The sequence below is a fragment of the Capra hircus genome, chromosome 21 (genome assembly GCF_001704415.2).
Source record: "Capra hircus breed San Clemente chromosome 21, ASM170441v1, whole genome shotgun sequence".
NCBI lineage: Eukaryota > Metazoa > Chordata > Mammalia > Artiodactyla > Bovidae > Capra > Capra hircus.
The window spans coordinates 16,355,358-16,375,206 of record NC_030828.1 but is presented as its reverse complement, the minus strand read 5'-3'; the positions used below and the strand labels follow the sequence as shown (position 1 = coordinate 16,375,206).

Sequence of the window (19,849 nt, the reverse complement as noted above, 5' to 3'; positions counted from 1 at the left end):
AAAGAGAAGACCGCTCGCTGGGCTCATCAAACAAACCTTCCTTCCCAAGGTTTGCTTCCAAACCCTCTCATCCCTGGATCCCCCAGACCAGAGCAATTACATCACAAACACTGCCTGATCTTCATCAAGAACCCATAGGAAAAGATCTAGTTGGAGCCACAGAACCCACACTGTGTAATATCTCACCCTAGATCTCCCCCTTTCGAGATATTACTACAACCCAAGATAACAGTGACCTTAACCACAGCCAACAGAGGCTTTTAGCGGTCTTTTCATGGAGTCAATTTAGAAGATGTTTCTAGACAAAGCAGGCTTTTACCAAGACTTCTAAGTCCTGTACATGAACAAAAGCTGCCTCTTTGCCACTTTAACACCAGTTAAAATTACTGAGTATTTACTGAATGTTTCCTATGTGCTCAGCATTGAGCACATAGGAGCTAATCAGCCTACAACGATCATCTCATTTGTCTCATGGAAATGCTTGAAGATAAGCATTATTTGCCTCCTCTTATAAATGAAGACACAGAGGCTGAGAGAAGTTAAATAACTTATTTAAGTCCTGAGAGCTTGTAAATGGCATATGGAGAATTCAGATGGAATCCCCCATCTGCCTCCAAAGCTGACAACCCACATTGTTATCCCCAAGGCTCTGATGCTGGTTTGCAGAGATTACACTGTTTTGCACTCAGATAAAGACCCTTCATGGTTACCAGAAGCAGCTTCCTGCAGAAGGTTTCTGAAAGTCCAAAGGAGATAAAGTCAGCAGAACACCTGAGGTGCCTGAGGGGCGTGGCTATCCACCAAATCTAACCTGGCTCAGCCCCTCCACCCAATCACCCTCCAGTATCTTCTCTGCTACCTCGCAGGCCCCTAAATTGTGATGAGAATTGATTTTTTTTTTTTTTTTCCAAACTGGAATATAATTGCTTTGGGCTTCCCAGGTGGCGCAAGCGGTAGAGAACCTGCCTGCAATGCAGATGGCATTAGAGATGAGGGTTCCATCCCTGGGTTGGGAAGATCCCCTGGAGGAGGGCATGGCAACCCACTCTAGTATTCTTGCCTGGAGAATCCCATGGACAGAGGAGCTTGTCAGGCTGCAGTTCATAGGGTCACAAAGAGTCAGACACGACCGCAGCAACTTAGCACACACACACACACACACACACATAATTGCTTTACAACGTTGTGCTAGTTTATGCTGTACAACAATGTGAGTCAGCTACAGGTATGCATATATCCTCTTCCTTTTGAACCTCCCTCCTGCGCCTCCATCCCACCCCCTAAGGTCATCACAGAGCATCCAGCTGAGCTCCCTGTCCTATGCAGCAGCTTCCCACTAGTCATCTGTTTTAAACACGGGAATATACAGATGTCAGCGCTACTCTCTCAGTTTACCCCACTCCCTCCCCCCACTCCCCATGCCCCCGTGCCCACACGCCTGTTCTCTGTGTCTACATCTTTATCCCTGCCCTGGAAAAAGGCTCATCAGTACCATTTTTCTAGATTCCCTATGTGATATATGATGTTTGTTTCTCTCTCTCTGACATACTTCAGAGAGCTGATTTTTTTTCTTTTACTAATTTTATTTAATTTTATTTTTTTATAGGAAACTCCAGAAGGTTTGTGCACTCACTGTGCTAAGTCGCTTCAGTCATGTCCGTCTCTATGCGACGCTATGGACTGTAGCCCCCCAGGCTCCTCTGTCCATGGGATTCTCTGGGCAAGAATTCTGCGGCATGTTGTCATTGCCTTCCTCCAGGGGATCTTCCTGACCAAGGTATGGAACCTGGGTCTCCAGCATTGCAGGCAGATTCTTTACCACATGAGCCACCAGGGAAGCCCAAGAAGGTTTAAGGAGCCAAACAAACAGCCGATGGTTCTTGGGGTCACTGCAGGGGATGTTCAAGAGCCGTCCTGCCGCCTAGCAGGGATGCCCGGAGGCCAGCCCCTATGTCAGGCCCAGGAGGTGAGTGTAGGGCTTCTGAGGAGAGGAAGAGTCAGCTTTCAGCCTCCGCTGGCAGCTGCATAGACGCTCCTCACAAAGGAGAAGCTATGATATATGTATTGAAACATAACTAATCTTAATGCCAGCAGTAATGGAAATTATACTCCATTATCTTTAGCTCAAATAAGAATAATGATATTGAATTAGCTTGCAGGTATTTTCTTTTTATCTTTGTAAAATAGATACATTTCAGTAAACCTGGCTATAAAGTAAATTTGGATTTTAAGCAAATCTTGTTTTGCCATTGACTGCCTTTTGAAAATTAAAGATGCTTTTCCTAAGCTTCAGTAAGAATGGCTGAAAAGGGTAAAAAACATCCTTCATAGTAGTGTTTTAAATCTAGACTCACTGACTGTTGGTTAGGTTGTTATGTTTGTTTTTATCACCAACTCCTTCTGATGCCTTTCCGATACATTCCCAAGCTGGAGAACTTTCTCCACTCTTGAGAAAGCCTCAGAAGTTATATCTGCCTCTTCCTGCACACACCCAGTGCTTCCTCTGGTCCATCAAGCATGCCATGTCCAAGTGTTACAGTGCATTGCTACAGAGGATGGGACCACTAATAAGGACATACTCCAGACCCTAAACTGCCCCACCACTTCCCTGAACTCCATATGATGAAGCCATCTCATCTCGTACTTTATCAATTCTCGGGCATTTTTTTTTTCACATTTTAAGCCGTTCCAAATTTAAGGTGCTTCTAACCAATGATGGTATTTCAATGGCAACTGGCAGCATTGTTTTTCTCTCAGTGGCATGTACAAATGGTGCTTCTTATAATCAACAACATCTTTGATTTGAGGAAGCAGGATTAATTCTTCAGTATCTAGTTTGAAATTTTTCTAAAAGAAGCTGGTTCCCAGCAAGCGGTGATCACTTGAGGGCTTTGCTCAGCAAATGCAAATAATCGGAGACAACTTGTCCTGAAAGCCAGACCTTGCTGGGATGAGGCAGGCAGTAAATCATCAGCCAAAACCACACTCCTACCCCTAAACCCCAGACACCACTCCTCATTCACTCAACAAACACTGCTAACAACTATTGTGTGCCAGTATACGCCAGACACCACTGCAGGCCTTGGTGATATCACAGCAGGAAATGAGATGGACCAAGTCTCTGTTCTAAGGGGTTTCTATTCCCGTGGGGGTATTGGGGGAGACTCCGAGATTCCAATGGGCAAGAGCTGTGCTGTGCTTACTCACTCAGTCGTGTTTGACCCTTTGTGACCCCCTGGACTGTAGCCCGCCAGGCTCCTCTGTCCATGGGATTCTCCAGCCAAGGATACTGGAGTGGGTTGCCATGCCCTCCTCCAGGGGATCTTCCCAACCCAGGGATTAAACCCAGGTCTCCCACATTGCAGGTGGATTCTTTACTGTCTGAGCCACCAGGGAAACCCAAGAATTCTAGAGTGGGTAAGCGTATCCCTTCTCCAGGGGCTCTTCCTCAGCCAGGAATCAAGTCAGGGTCTCCTGCATTACATACAGATTCTTTACCAGCTGAGTACTAGCAGGGAAGCCCTCAGATGGGCATAAGTAGGCATACGCAGACACAAATTAGGTAAATTCAGATAATGACAGTGAAAACTACACAATGAGGAACTTCCCTGGATGGTCCCGTTGCTAAGACTCCCCACTCCTAATGCAGGAGGTCTGGGTTCAGTCCCTGCTCAGGGAACTAGATCCCACAAGCTGCAATTAAGAGTTCACATGCCCCAAAGAATATTGAAGATCCTGCATGCTGCAACTAAGACTCAGCATAGTCAAAAAAATTAAAATGAAAAAAATAATAATAAAGTAATGATTCTAGAGGGACTGGGTAGGGTAGCTATTTTAGATCGGTGGTCGGGGCAGCTCTTTGAGGGGGACATTAGCACTGAGACCGGAATGTAGGCAGGAGTCAGGATGCAGACATCCAAGAACAGAAAATTCTAACGATCTTGAGATCAGAGCAAGTGGCTAAGGCCAAATTTGGTGAGTGCAAATAACAAAAACCTAGAAGCTAAAGGCAGGTGAACAAAGTGAGGAGAGGGCAGTCGGAGATGACTGAAAAGAAGGGCGGGTGTCAGAAGGCAGGGGCCCCACCACTTGACATTCCTCACAGAAGGTTGTGCAAGACCAGGTCCGGGGAGGACGGATGTGTCAGGTAGATTTTCTCACTCTCCTTTCTATTATTTGTTTTTGACATCTCTGCAAGAAAGCCCTTAGGAATGAACATCTTTGTTCAGACCTAGAATTTCCCAGGAGTTTTCCTATCCATCCAGAATTTTCTTCTGAATTCGGATTCTTGTTACCTGCTAAGTCCTAAGACAAGCCACTATCTCTCCTGGGTCGTTGTTAGTAACCTTCCTCCTAGTTTCATTTTGCCGTTTCCATGTTCAGCTCATCAGAAGCTGACACTTAAAGAAGAAAGCCAGGATAGAACCTGGAAAGAGAAGCACAGAGCACCAGCCTTTCTCTGTCAATGGATGCAGGAGACACCTGTCTGCCATGGCCTTGCCAGCTTTCAACCAGAGTAAAAAGCAGCACTGTGGATGGCAAGAAAACAAATCTGCACGGTGGTGCAAAGGTCACATGCAAATTGGGTCACACAGCATCTGCCTCCATGCCTCCAGCATGCACAGAAGACAACAGCTAAGAGCTGAGTCTCCCTGCTCCTGGCGTGCCACCCTTCAGCCTGATGACACCCAATAGCACAACGCTGTAAAATCCCACAGCATGCCTGAGCCTCCTGCTTCCTTGTTTAAACTCTACCCTATTGCCTGTAAACTACAGATGTGAGAATTGGGCCATAAGGAAGGCTGAGCATGGAAGAATTGATGCTTTTGAACTGTGGTGCTGGAGAAGACTCTCGAGAGTCCCTTGGACTGCAAGCAGGTCACATCAGCCCATCCTAAAAGTAATCAACCCTGAATGTTCATTGGAAGGACTGATGCTGAACTTGAAGCTGCTGGACTCTGGCCACCTGATGAGAACAGCTGACTCATTGGAAAAGACCCTGATGCTGGGAAATATTGAGGGTAGGAGGAGAAGGGGACGAGAGGATGAGATGGCTGGATGGCATCACCGACTCAATGGACATGGGTTTGAGCAAACTCCAGGAGATGGTGAAGGACAGAGGAGCCTGGCGTGCCACAGTCCCTGGGGTCACAAAGAATCGGACATAACTGAGCGACTGAACAGCTATCATCTAACACCTGCGATCCTTCCAGTCCCCTCTCCTACTGCCTGGAAGGTGCCAGCAGCAGCCTTCTCCCTGGCCCCCATGCTTCCTTCTCCCCGCCAGTGCTCAGCACATCTTACTAAAATGCACACTCAGATGCTCTCATCCTCTGCCAGGACAATGTAACAGCTCAGGGAAATCCGGAAGGTCTGTGGATGCCAACAGGGTCCTGATGTTCTCCAGGTCCCCTTGAATGGATAGGAGAGGGTGCCAGGCTGTGCATCCCTGGAATTCAGGGGTGTGTGTTAGTCCCTCAGTCGTGCCCAACTCTTTGCAACCCCATGGACTGGAGCCCACCTGGATACTCTGTCCACGGGGTTCTCCAGGCAAGAATACCGGAGTGGGTTACCATTCCCTTCTCCAGGGGATCTTCCCAACCCACGGATCAAACCCAGGTCTCCCGCATTACAGGCAGACTCTTTACTGTTTGAGCTACCTGGGAAGCCCCAGAATTAAGGGGAGGGGCTGAGAAAGAGGCTGAGTGGGGCCTCTGACCCCCACTCCACCAGGGCAGCTCCGCTCTCAGCTGCTTACATGCAATAGTTTTGTATTTCATTTCTATTAAGATTTGTTTTTTTGATGTGGACCATCTTTAAAGTCTTTGTTGAATTTGTGATGATGTTACTTCTACTTTGTTTTTTCTTGTTTTTGTTTTTGTTTTGGCACCGGCGCATGTGGGATCTTAGCTCGCTGACCAGGGATCAAACCCGCACCCCCTGCACTGGAGGGCAAAGTCTTAACCACTGGACCACCAGGGAAGTCCCTAAAACAGTTTTATTTCTTCAAAAGGTTTGAACTCCTCTGGGAGTGAAACAGAAGGATGGATTTCAGTCCCAGTGTACCGAGGGCACATCACACAGTCTTAGGCAAATCAGCAATCCTCTTTCGACCTCAATGCTTTGTCTATAGAATAGTTTTCCAGCCTCGACTATTGATATTTGGGTCCAGAGAAGACCATGATGCTGGGAAAGATTGAAGGCAGAAGGAGAAGAGAGAGACAGAGAATGAGATGGTTGGATGGCATCAACAATTCAATGGACATGAACCTGGGCAAACTCTGGGAGATAGTGAGACCTGGCATGCTGCAGTCCCTGGGGTCCCAAACAGTTGGGCATGACTTGGTGACTGAACAACATTATGTCTTAGGAAAGGGTGGGGGAGAGCTGCCCTGTGCATTGCAGGATATTTGGTAGCATCCCAATCTCTACTCACGTGAAGCCAGGAACACCCCCACTCCCTGCAGATGTAACAACTAAAAATGTCTCCAGACCTTATTATTAATAAACGTTCCCTTGGGACAAATCACTCACGTTGAGAGCTGCTGCCCTAGAAGACTTAAATATTTACCTGTCTTGCAGGACTACGGTAAGCATTAAATGAGATAATACATGAAGAAGGGCTTGGCAAACTGCTCTTATTAGACGTCTGTAGGAAGCAGCTGACTTACAACCTGACAAACGCAAATAATTGTACACTCAATCCTGAATGTGATGAGAAAGATACCGCGCACCTTCAGAGCCCTGAGATGTTTATCTTTTTGTCTATCTCTTTAAATCTTTGTGATACTTTATCTCTGTCAATCCATAGCCAGTCATTCATTATGTCAGGGTGACACGAATTCTAAAATCCAGAATATTTAGAGCTCAGCAATCCTGGATGTTAACCCCTGCTGCCCCGGAATGAAAATAAAGTACATTTAAGGGCATGTGGACCAACTCAGAAGGCCAGCTCTTCTGTGTTCATCTATCTACTTACTTCTTTTATTGAAAAAAAAAAATCTTACAGAAGGAAGACAGTAAAAACAACACTGTATCATTCAACGCTCAGGTAGACATTGGGAGACAGGAAGACATTGCAACAGGAGTTATGCTCATGTATGACCCATTTCTGAAACTCAGTATTCCTCAGGTGGTACTGACAATAAAATGAGAGCTGATCTTTAGAGACAGACTAAGATCTAGCACTATGCTCCCACGATGAGCACATCAACTTGCTTGTTGTTGTTGTTATTGGTTAGTCGCTAAGTCATGTTTGACTCTTTGCAACCCCGTGGGCTGTAGCCTGTCAGGTTCCTCTGTCCGTGGGATGCTCTAGACAAGAATACTGGAGTAGGTTGCCACGCCCTGCTCCAGGGCAGCTTCCCAATCCAAGGATTAAACCAGGGTTCCCTGCATTCCAGATTCTTTACCACTGAGCCAGCAGGGAAGCCCCATCACCTTGTTGACATCTTACTAATTATCCTTGGGGGGGTATCATCTTCCCTGCTTTACCAGTGGGGAAACTGCAACACAGAATCTTGGCGGAACCCACCCAGTGTGGCCACGATTTGAGCTCAGTCTGTTGAGAGCCAGCACTGAGACCATCGCGCAAACACTCTTCTCCATCATGTTTCATCCTTCTAGCGAGTAAGAGGTCTGAGCTTTCAGCAAACACAGGCTACCTGCACACATGACCCTGAGCCTCCCTGAACACATTTGCACTGTTGTCAAAGCAACATCATGGCTCAAATTTACAGTCAGATAATCAGGCCAGAGGGAAAGCGCTAGAGAGAAAACCAGGTCTTTAATGCTAGAGAAAAGGATCATCTGAAAACACAGCCAGTCTCCTTCTTGGGTGTGAGAACCAGAATGGTTGCAGTCTTATTAAAACAATATATTCTGCAGACAACCGTTTTATGTCAAGCAGAGAAAATACACGACCATAGTCCACAGTTCTGTTATACCCCCATGTGGGTGCCTGGAACACCCAGGCCACCTCGGTGGTTTACCATCCTGCCCATACTAACAGGGCTTCCCAGGTGAGGCTAGAAGTAAAGAGTCCTCCTGCCAATGCAGGATATGTGAGATGAAGGTTCAATCCCTAGACCAGGAAGATCCCCTTTAAGAGGGCATGGAAACCCACTCTAGAATTCTTTCTTGGAGAATCCAATGCACAGAGGAGCCTGGCGGGCTACAGTCCATGGGGCCACGATAGTCAGACACGACTGAAGCGACTTAGCACACACCATACTAACATTCTAATTTCCAATGAAAGCTGACCCTCCTCACTTAATTAGGTTAAGTTTAATTGCTTCATTAGTCCTCTTAGCCCCAACAGCCTCAAAAGTTACTTGACTAGGGCTAAGGATGAAGATAACAATTTTGCATCTCTTGGCCAAACTGGAGGAGCTCTTCCTTAGGACCAGCACACAGTAAAAACGAGCGTAGTTTTCCAACCCTCCTAAAGGATGCATCTGTCCAACTTTAAATTATAATCTCTGACAATTTACTGAGTTCTGAAAGTGCCTCATGAGAATATTTACTTCGGAGGTTCACAAGCTTCATTCCTTCAAACCCTAAGGAGCGTCCATGGAAGCTTCTCAGTGTCAAACGGGCCAGGGAAAGGAGGGGTGACAAGGGCGAGGCCGGGCTATGATTCGCTGGGATCTCCCACTTCTGCTCCTGTTTCATCTGCTTTAGATGTGTCTTCTCAGAAGAGGGCTTCCCAGGTGGTGCAATGGTGAAGAATCCATCTGCCAATGCAGGAGACGCAGGAGACATGAGTTTGATCCCTGGGTCGGGAAGTTCCCAGGGAGAAGGGCATGGCTACCCACTCCAGTATTCTTGCCTAGAGCATCCCACGGACACAGGAGCCTGGCGGGCTGCAGTCCACAGGGTCGCAAGGAGTCAGGCATGACTGAGCACACAGCAGGCACGCTCCTCAAAGACTTCCCTTTAAAAAAAATCGTTTCTTCTACTAAAGCACTCTCAAACCACTCAATCTGTATAACCCGCCCGTTTCTGGAAAATGAAACTGAGTCAAATACAATGACAAACAGCTGATTAAAGGTCATCTGCCCATCAGCCCAGTCCAGACTTCCTTGGCTCCATGTGGAAGGCGGGACTCATCCTTGAAATGGGAAGAGTTTCTGCTCTGAAGGTAGGCACAACTGAGGTCAAATCTTAGTTCCCCACTCACTACTTATGGGATCTTGGGGGAAATCATTAACCTCTCCTAAGGACAGCTTCCTCATAGGTAAACTGGAAGTATAAAACATGCGATAAGGGCCAGTGCTCTGTAATTAATAGTTACGATCATTATTCACTGAAGGTACTCTAACAATAATTCCCTTCCCACTGCCCACCTTCCTGCCCCCTTCCTCGAAGGCTGGCAGCGAACAGCTCATGAAACATATCGTCAAATGGGATGTGGGATGCCTGTGAACCACGGGAAGGCGGGTGGACATCTTCCTTAAGTGAGTAAGATACAGGTCATCACGGGGGTTCAAGGGAGGTGGGGAAAGTAACTTGCAGAATTTGCTGCCCTTGACCAGAGGCGCCCCTCAAAAGGGCTGCCCGAGATGCCAGATGCCCCCGCCCGCAGTAAGTCTCTCTCAATCACGCTGACCTCACCTCGAGAGCAACAAATTCCCGCAGCTTTTTCAACCCCAGGTTCCGCTCACCCTGCCTTATTTCTCCCAGCTCCCCTTAAATGATGGCTGAGCAAATGCCTCCGAGACCATCTTCAGCTAATTTCCTTCAAGACATGCAAGCTGCTAACGCTGGGAAGCACAGATAGTGTGCAATAGCAAATATGGCCAAAATTAGATTAAAATAACCTCCTGATAAACAAATTACTCTCTGAAAATAAATATTGGACGAGCGCGACCGAGATAACTAAAAGAACAGCACCACCACATGGCAGAAAGAGGAACTACAGGAGCTGCCTTTTGTGGCCAGCGCCGATCAGCTAGCTCCCACAACTAGGCGGGAAATTTTCCCCAAACTAGGGAGAGAAAATTACTCAAAAAAAAAAAAAAAAGAGCCAAGGGGTAAAAAAAATACCGGTTGAATGCGGCACGACGTAATAGAGGTATGGAAGCCCTCCTGGTCTTGTCCCCTTCGCCTCTCGCTCACTGCATCGTTCACCAGCCTCAGCAGATTCTGGCCGCTAGTGCAGCCACGTGTACGTGTCGGGCACCTCTCACTGGGGCCCCTTCAGATGCTTGTATGGGATGGACCAGGGACTTTCTCAACTAAATGCCAGATGCGACCACCAAAAAAACGAAGAAAAAATCCTAATACGTAGCATTTAACTTCCTTTCAGCTTTTGATTTTATCTTCTTTGAGTTAAATAAACCTACCCTCTTTGGTATCTATCCTTGGTATGCACAGCGCTTAGGTTTCAGAGGTCTACAGCAGATAAGCTCTGCAGTCCACAAGCTGTGTGCATTACTTAAGCTCTCCAGGCCTCAGTTTCTATACCTGTGAAATGGGTATGAGGAGAGCGCCTTGCTAGGCGACATGTATATACATAGTTGATGCCACTCAAGCCAGTCAATGAATGGCAGATATCTGTGTTATCACATCCATCCCACTCTGTGCTGGCTGTGGCCTGCTAGTCCAGATCCACGCAAAGTCCGTCACAGCCGTCCATCCCAGTGTGACAAGAGCAAAAACCTATCCATATTATCTGAAGTCCATTTCCGGATCATCACAGAAATGACACAGCTCGCGGCTGCAGCAGTTAAGGTGGCAGAGAGCACATCCGGTCTGTAATCACACCTCAGCGCGATCCTTTCCAGGGATAGGAATTGGGCTGGTCTCTTCATTAAGGTATATTGAAAGCAGGTATATGAGGCTTAAGTCAGGAAATAAGAATTCTTCCTCATTTAACACTGTGTTACAGCAGCAGTCCCCAACATTTTTGGCATCAGGGACTGGTTTCAGGGGTGGGGGGGATGGTTTCCGGATGATTCAAGGGCATTACATTTATTGTGAATCTTATTTCTAGTATTATTATGTCAGCTCCACCTCAGATCTTCAAGCGTTAGGCCCCAGAGGTTGGGGACCCCTGTGCTAGAGTTTCTCTGGGCACAGCTCAGTGAGAGGTGTGGGGCTATAGTAGGGACCCCAGCCCCCATGGAGGCGTACCCCGCAGGAAAAACACACGCATACATACACAGAAATACATGCACACATCAGTTCAGTTCAGTTCAGTTCAGTCGCTCAGTCGTGTCCCACTCTTTGCGACCCCATGAATCGCAGCACGCCAGGCCTCCCTGTCCACACATACTCACATGCAAAAATACAGGAATCTTTGATTGCGGGAGAGTTGGTTCTCAGAAGTATGCATGCATGTGTGGCTTCAGTCGTGTCTGACTCTTTTCAACCCCATGGACCCTAGCCCACCGGGCTCCACTGTCCATGGGACTGTCCAGGCAGGAATACTGGAATGGGCTGCCATGCCCTCCTCCAGGGGATCTTTGCACCCCAGGGATCGAACCTGAGTCTGCTGCATCTCCTGCCCTGGCAGGTGGGGTCTCTACCACTGGCACCACCTGGGAAACCCGAAAATGAGGAGGGGGTGAATAAAACCAATAGTTTTGGGGGGGGGAATCTAGACAACAAATTGTATTATAATCACCCGATTAATTAAGAGACTGGATCGTATTCCAACCACTAAAAAGAAATAATTATGTGAAGTGACAGACATGCAAATTATTGCTCTAGTGGCCGCCGTAATATACAGAGGTAGCAAACCAACACGCGTTACATGTACACAATGTTAAGTGTCAAACACATTTCAATTTTAGAAAAGATTGATAGTATCCTACATTCTCAGGGAGCCCTATATTTTCATGAATGCGTCTCAGAGGCCACCTTAAGGCAAGAATCATTGGGAAATGGACAGAGAGCGCTCTCAGCTCTCTACTCAAAAAAAAAAAAAAAAGATTGAACACCACTGCACTCAGCAACCCAGAAAGTCTTTTCCAGCTCTAATGGTCTGACTCCATGGCCCTCACCTGGAAACTAAAGGGAAAACACTCCTTAGGTAGAACCCAGGGGTACCTGGCTTGTCCAGAAAGCCCAGGAAGCCAGGAGGACAGATTCCAGGCCCCGTGGTGACCCAGACTGTACCTGTGTACCCCAAGAAGGCTATACTGCCCCACGGCTACTGGTGTGCATCAGAAGTTCAAAGGAATTGCCGTGCCTACCATCCTAAAACACTGATGCCCTACTGAGAACTAAGAGCTCCTAGAATTCCCACAAAAGCCTCAGTCGGGACATTTCTTACATGGCTAGTTCTTTGACATTTTGCCACAGAGCATCTCTCTGACCATCAAGGCCTCGGGTCCCTGCACAGCTGATTGACAGGCCACAGGAGAGGACCGCTGAGAGCCTGAGAGGCAGCAAGAGGCCCCTCCCCTAGCAACCGGATGCACTATCCCCCGGCCCTCGCCGGACAGGCTTCCCCAGGGAGACCACAGAGAACCCCTCTTCCTGCCCGACTTGCCCCAACTGCCCTGCATTCGCCTTCTCTCCACTAACTCACTTTCCCGTTTCAAGCACCCTCCCCATTGCCCCAACTTATGCAAACTCCCAGACTCCTCTAAATGAAAACTCTGAAGCTGGAGAGTAGTCTGAAGTAGACCCATCACCCTCTTATCAAGACATAGGGCCTGGGACCTCCCTGGCGGTCCAGTGGTTAAAACTCCATGCTTCTACTGCAGAGGGCATGGGTTCGATCCGCGGTCTGGGAACTAAGATCCTGCATGCTACATGGCCCATTAAGAATTTTAAAATAAATAAATAAGATGTACGGCCTGAGCCAGAAAGTGCTTCAAGTGTTTCCTTGTTGTGAGAATGTGACCTTTAAAGCTGGGCAGCAAGGTGACTGCCAAGGCATCACATGAAGATTCACCACTGGAGCCAGTACAGATCAGAAGGAATCCCACAGGGCATGCTCATTCCAAGCATCCCTGCCGGGGCCTGCACTTCTCCGAACTCCATTTATACCTAATGCTCATGGAAGGATGTCAGGGAACATACTACCTGGAAGCTTCCCTGGTGACTCAGTGGTAAAGAATCTGGCTGTCAATCCAGGAGACTCGGGTTTGATCCCTGGGTTTTGGAAGATCCCCTTGAGAAGGAAACAGCAGCCCTCTCCAGTATTCTGGAAAATCCCACCGACAGAGGAGCCTGGCAGGCTACTGCCCATGGGGTCACAAAAGAATCAGACATGACTGAGCGCACACACAAACACACACACACACGCGGACATAGACAACAGAGCAGTTGCCAAAGAGGAGAGAAGATGGGAGAGGCGTGGAGCGGGAGTCGGGTTAGGAGACGCAAACTATGCTGGATGAACCACAAGGTCCTACTGTTTAGCACAGGGAACTATACTCAGTATTCTGAGATAAACCAGAATGGAAAATAATATAAAAAAAAGAATATATATAAGTGAGACACCTTGCCGTACAGCAGCAAGTAACACATTGTAAGCCAACTATACTTTAATAAATTAATAAAAATTTTAAAAGGGATAGGGCAAAGGACCGTCCATTGTTTTGATTTACTGGAGGAAAATAATTGCCTGCCATAGAAGCCTTATTTCTTAATTAAACCTTTATTAAGTTTTGGGGATCAAAAGCTAAATGTTTTTGCCTGGATAAAGCATAAAAGGGTAAAACTTTCACTATAGGAAGATGTAGCATTTGCATGTGTGTGGGTAGAAAGAGAGAAGCTGATAGAATAAAGGCATGGACTCTGGATTAGATCATTCCGTGTACACACAAAAAGGACCCTTGGATGAGCAACGACCTTAATTACTAGGATTCTAAATTTCAGAAGTTATTGGGGAAAATGCCTAGAACTTCCAAGTTTATTTTGCCTGCTGTTGCTTAGAAAGAGAAAGAGATGAGAGCTGTCTTTTGGTTCGTTTCTCTCTGCCTACCGTCTACCCGCCCTTCTTTGGCTGCTCATGCAGAAGCTACTTGATGGAAAAAAGAGCTGAAATAAAATAACGAAACTGTCCTAATGCAGACTGGTGTTCTCTGCCTTTCTTTGTTACAGTGGGTGGCTCCAAGGCTCCCAGATCCCCGAGCCCTACTCTGTTATTGGTGGGGGTTACCTCCCGTCACCTACTACTGATAAGACTTTTTGACCTCAGATTCCCAAGCCCACCTGTGTTCACTGTCCGCAAGGTAGTAGACATGTCTTTCGGGCTCTATTTTGACTGGGAATAGTCTCCGTTTGTGACACAATTATGTTGTTGTTGTTGTTGTTCAGTGGCTAAGTCCTGTCTGACTCTTTGCGACCCCCACGGTCGCAAAGGAGGATTCTCTATCACTGAGCTACTAGGGAAGCCCCATGATGAAATTATAGAGATATACTAAGAGGGACAACTTTTATACTGATAGGTATAAGTATGAAGGCCAGAATAACCACAAGCTAAAAAGAGTGTGCTTTCAAGAGATAAATGTTCATGGAAATATTCCAGATATCAGTGTCACACGGTGAGGATTTGAATTTTAGACCTTAATTAGCTTCCTGCATTTAGGTTCAGTGGAAACAATCTCATCTGGGATCCAAATTGACATTCCATGTCAAATCTTAACTATGCAAGAAGGCATTTGAAGACAAGTGCAGAATTCCATGACAACCATCTCCCCTGCAGTACCCTAGCCAGCACACACATTCAGACCTCACATGCCACACCATACCACTTAGGCCGGCAGAAGAAAGATGGCAACCGCTCCTGCCCAAATCCATGAAGGACCTTGCTATTGAAACACAGCGCTCTTGAACCTTCCTACATTGTTGGTGGGAGTGTAAACTGGTGCAGCCACAGTGGAAAGCAGTATGGAGGTTTCTCAGAAACTAAAAATAGAACTGCCATATGACCTACCAATTCAACTCCTAGGTGTATATCTGAAAAAAACAAACAAAACGAATTTTAAAAGATACGTACATCCCAATGTTCCTAGCAGCATTATGAGTTATTGCTAAGATATGGAAGAAACCTAATTCTCTGTCAACAGATAAATGGGTAAAGATGAGTAGGGTGTGCACATATGATGGAATACTATGCAGCCATTAAAAAGGAATGAAATTTTGCTTTTTGCCACATCATCTATAGACTTAGGGGGCATTATGCTAAGTGAATAAGTCACAGAAAGACAAATGCTATATGATATCACTTATGGGGAATCAAAAAATACAGCGAATCAGTGAATATAACAACAAAGAAGCAGATTCACAGATAGAACAAACCAGCATTTAACAGTGGGGAGAGGGAAGTGGATAGGCGCAACACAGGGGTACAGGATGAAGAGGTAAAAACGATTAGGTATGAAATAAGCTACAGGGATATACTGTACAACACAGGGAATATAGCCAATATTTTATAATAATTATAAATGGAATATAACCTCTAAAAATTGTGAATCACTACATTGTAACCTATAATCTGTATGATATTGTACACCAACTATACTTCAATTAAAAAAAAAAAAGATGAAAACACAGTCCTCTTTCCTGCTAAGCTCAACTGTGATCTCAGAATCCTTCTACCCACACATGGGAGTTGGCTCTTGTAGTCGAACTTTCTGCCCTCCTTGTGCTGAGATTCTCTAAAGCTCTAGAACATGCTCCCTCCCAAGTAACTTCGGCATGTTCATAACGACTTTCTGGCGTTCGTATTCCTACATCATTCGAATCCACAGGAATGATGCCAGCGCTGGGGAATTTAAGATCAATAATGGAAGGCCTTCCCTGGTGGTAAAGAATCTGCCTGCCAATGCAGAAAATGCAGAGTTTGATTCCTGGGTCAGGAAGATTCCCTGGCAAAGGGAATGGCAACCCACTCCAGTATTCTCGCCTGGGAAATCCCATGGACAGAGGAGCCTGGCGGGCTACTGTCCACGGGGTCACAAAGAGTTGGACATGCCTGAGCAACTAAACAGCAACCCTGAAAGACAAAATAAGCACATCCATGAAATACCAATAAAGGTATTTAGGAGAGACCATGCTCCTAAAGGAGCACCAGCTCCTGCATAGTCATGTACACACCAGCGATTCTCGTAGGGAGGCAGTTTTGACATGCTAGGGGATATCACCATTGTGTAAAGACAGTTTTGTTCATTACAACTGGGAGTGCTCCTGGCATCTGGTGAGTTGAGGCCAGGGATGCTGCCAAACATTCTGAAATACACAGGAGAAGCCTCAAGAACTCAGAATTATCCAATTCAAAACGCCAAGAGTGTCAAGGCTGAAAAACCTTGGTAAACAGTAAGGTTGATTAATGGCAGCAAGAACTTTAGAGAAGTTCTCATCCAACTGTGATAGGATGGACGTAAAATTCAGACAAAATGTATGTGGACAGCTCAAAAGAATTAGCAAATAGCCCTACACATCCTTCTAATGGGGCAAAAAACAAAAAACAAAAAACAAAAAACCTGTTTTATATGTAGAAGCGGGCAGGCTATCACTTCCCTGACAGTCTATCCTTATAGTTAAACAGACATTAGAACTAAGATCATTGTTTCTATGCATGGGTTGTTGGATTCAGTAAAACAGGGTCGTAGAGGATGGTATTCCCATTTTTATACATGTAAATATCAGAATTCATTCACTCATTTCAACATTTGGTACACAAATACTTGGGGCCTCCCAGGTGGCTCAGTGGTAAAGAATTCACCAGCCAATGGAGGAGACGGAGGAGACATGGGTTGTGAAGATCCATGGGTCAGGAAGATCCCCTGGAGGAGAGCATGGCAACCCACTCCAGTATTCTTGCCTGGACAGAAGATCCTGGTGGGCTACAGTCCATGAGGTAGCAAAGAGTCCGACATGACTGAGCAACTGAGCGTGCACACACACACACACACACACACACACACACACAATTTATTTTAGCCTTTATGTTGTGCTGATGCAAGTGAAACAACATCCAGCGCAGATCACCCTTGCCATACAAAGCTTGCGATCAGCTGGGAGAGGCGGGCAAACAGCAAATTCAATGCCGTGCAATCGATGCTGAGCTGAGAGAGCCTATGTGTCCTTAGAGGAGGGGCATCTATCCAGCCTGGTCTTGGTAGTTAGGGAAAATGTTTTCAGAGGGACTGATGGCTGAGCTGAGCTCTGGAGAGAGAGTAGACATTAGAAACTCCTAAAACTGAGCCCCTAGGACAGCCCACTCCATTTGCTAAGCTCGACTAGTGTGTTGAAACCCAGTTAATCTCCAAATTTGTATCAGTCAGTATTTGCACTGATACAGCGGCAGATTTTATTTTCTTGGGCTTCAGAATCAACTGCAGACTGACTGTGACTGCAGCCGTGAAATCAAGAGACACTTGCTCCTTGGAAGAAAAGCTAAGACAAATCTAGACAGCATATTAAAAAGTAGAGACATCACTTTGCCGACAAAGGTTTGTATAGTCAAAGCTATGATTTTTCCAGTAATCATGTACAGATGTGAGAGGTGGACCATAAAGAAGGCTGAGTGCTGAAAAACTGAGGCTTTCAAATTGTGCTGGAAAAGACTCTTGAGAGACCCTTGGACTGTAAGAAGATCGAACCAGTCCATCCTCAAGGAAATCAGTCCTGAATTTCATTGGAAGGACTGATGCTGAGGTTGAAGCTGCAGTACTTTGGCCATCCGACGCGAAGAGTCTATTCACTGGAAAAGACCCTGATGCTGGGAGAGATTAGGGCAGGAGGAGAAGGGGGCGACAGAGGATGAGATGATTGGATGACATCACTGACTCAACGGCCGTGAGTTTGAGCAAACTCCAGGAGATGACAGAGGAGCCTGGCGTGCCGCAGTCCCTGGGGTCACAAAGAGTCGGACACGCCTGAGTGACTGAACAACAACATAATAACAAAAACAATGAAAAGCAAGTCAAAGAAACATATTCCAATGTGGAGATAGAATTGGCTTCTTCTCTGCAATATCCCCATAGCCTGCAGGTAACACTTTCTCATCCCCTCCCGCCTGGAGGGCTGTCTAACCGCTCACTCTTCACTCTCTCAGCTGCTCTGACCACCTCCCCTCTCCCTTCAGGTCAGGCACCTGCGGATAGACCTGAACAGTGTATCAAGTTCCAATAAACCAAATGAATCCAAGATTCAACACCTTTTTCAGTCTATAAAGGGAAGCATTATGTGACAAGACTCTTTCTCTGCACTTGGAGCTGAGACAGATGTGTGGTGGGCGGGGGCGGGGAGGTGATTTTTATTTATTTATTTATAGGTTTTATTAAAACTCACCTATTACCCACAGGCCTCGGGCTCCCTACAGAGAAACAACTATCACAATTGAAGCAGTTGGTTTCCAAGGTACCAAATTAAAATAGATGAAGAGGTAAGGGGGAGGGGGAGTACAAACATTAAGCTGAGACTTCTTCCCTCCCAAGCGCATGGTGCCTTCTACCATATCGCTCACATGAAACTGACTCCCAGTGTAATTAGACCAGGGCTACGAGGCAAAAAAAAAAAAAAGAAAGAAAGAAAAATTTCAAATTATTCAGACCCCCAGAGCTATGCTTTTGCAATCACTCAAGTAACTGAGAAAGGAGCCAACTTTTTAATATGAATTTGTTATCAGTATCTATACTGGCCAAGCTATCACAACACCCCATCTGCCTAAGAATACGGTCAAAAGCTAAGTCGTGAATCAAAGGGAAGAGTCAGGCTTCCCACTCGCTCTCATAAAGTTTTCATACATAGGACAATCCGACTGGAAACTGCAGTTTATTCCAACAGTTCTTAAAGGCTGCTGGTCCCATTAGGAGCTGGAGAGATCCTCGGGTCTGTGGTAGGCACCGTGTCCCCATTAGAGTGGCTTGTGCCGGCAGTATTATGTACGGGCACGTCCACATCCATCTCTCTTTGCAGCCCCGAGCTTGGAACTGCCATAGTGCCCTCCCTCTCGCCCCAAAGAGCCAGGAATGGCTCAACTGCCTTCCAGGTCGAAAATGAGCCGTGGAGACAGAAGCATCTTTCACTGAACTCAGAGGGGAAAGAAAGCACATGTTCCAAAAGAGGCACCTACTGGATTTCAGCAACGCTGCCAGAACTTCAGTGGCTGTCCTGGGGAAAGAGAAAGAAGAGTGGTCAGATCAGGGCTCTGTGGTCTTTCTGTCAGCCCAGGGATCCCACAGCCGGCCTGCTCATTGCTGCCACCTAGCTGCTCCATTAGTAACCAGGTAGCAGGCATTCCACGGATTCCACTGCTGGCCATTAAAGGGCCAGGAATGTAGAAATCGTGCTGAGTGAAGCGTCTGTCTTGCAAATGGGTCTCAAGAGTCCCTTCTGCTGCTGGGAGTCTCTCCCTCTCCCCCACACCACCTTCCTCACACTTCGCTCCTTTCAGCCAGAGCTCTCACAGGCCCTTGATTTATACCTGGAAACCCCGGGGACTCTATGGAACGAGTTGGGAGGGGGTGAGCCTTGGAGGCCGGGTGAATACAACAGTTCACTGCAAACTTCTTGAAATACTTAGGACCCAGGGCACACACTGGAAAACATCCACACATTGGAAAATGAAGCTGGTTCCTTGGGGTAGAAAATGGCTATATTGCATTTTTCTTCCAAATTCATTGTTTTCTTCCATAAAGGAATTTGACAGCCTTTGTAACAGCAAGAGGAGGCCCAGAGGATGAAAATGCCTTTGGCCCAAGGCTGAGTGACTTCCGTCTGCTCCCTGCGCCTGGGAAGGTCACACGAAGACCCACTCAAGTGGCAGAGGGAAACTTTGTGGCACTGGGGACTCTGTGATGTGATTCTGGGAGGGAGAGAGGGTTTGCTTTTAAAAAAAAAAGTGTTCTGCACAGCCCTACTAACTTATCCTTAAAGCCTA

General features: G+C 46.6%; 1 protein-coding gene across 1 annotated transcript in view; it reads right to left on the bottom strand.

Annotated features, from left to right (window-relative positions):
- Positions 1-19,849, bottom strand: part of AGBL1 (ATP/GTP binding protein like 1) — an 843,984-nt gene that overhangs the window by 764,693 nt on the left and 59,442 nt on the right. Inside the window, exon 4 of the mRNA XM_018066611.1 lies at positions 19,043-19,080. Within this exon, the coding sequence (XP_017922100.1) occupies positions 19,043-19,080 (38 nt within the window). The remainder of the gene's footprint in view (positions 1-19,042; positions 19,081-19,849) is intronic.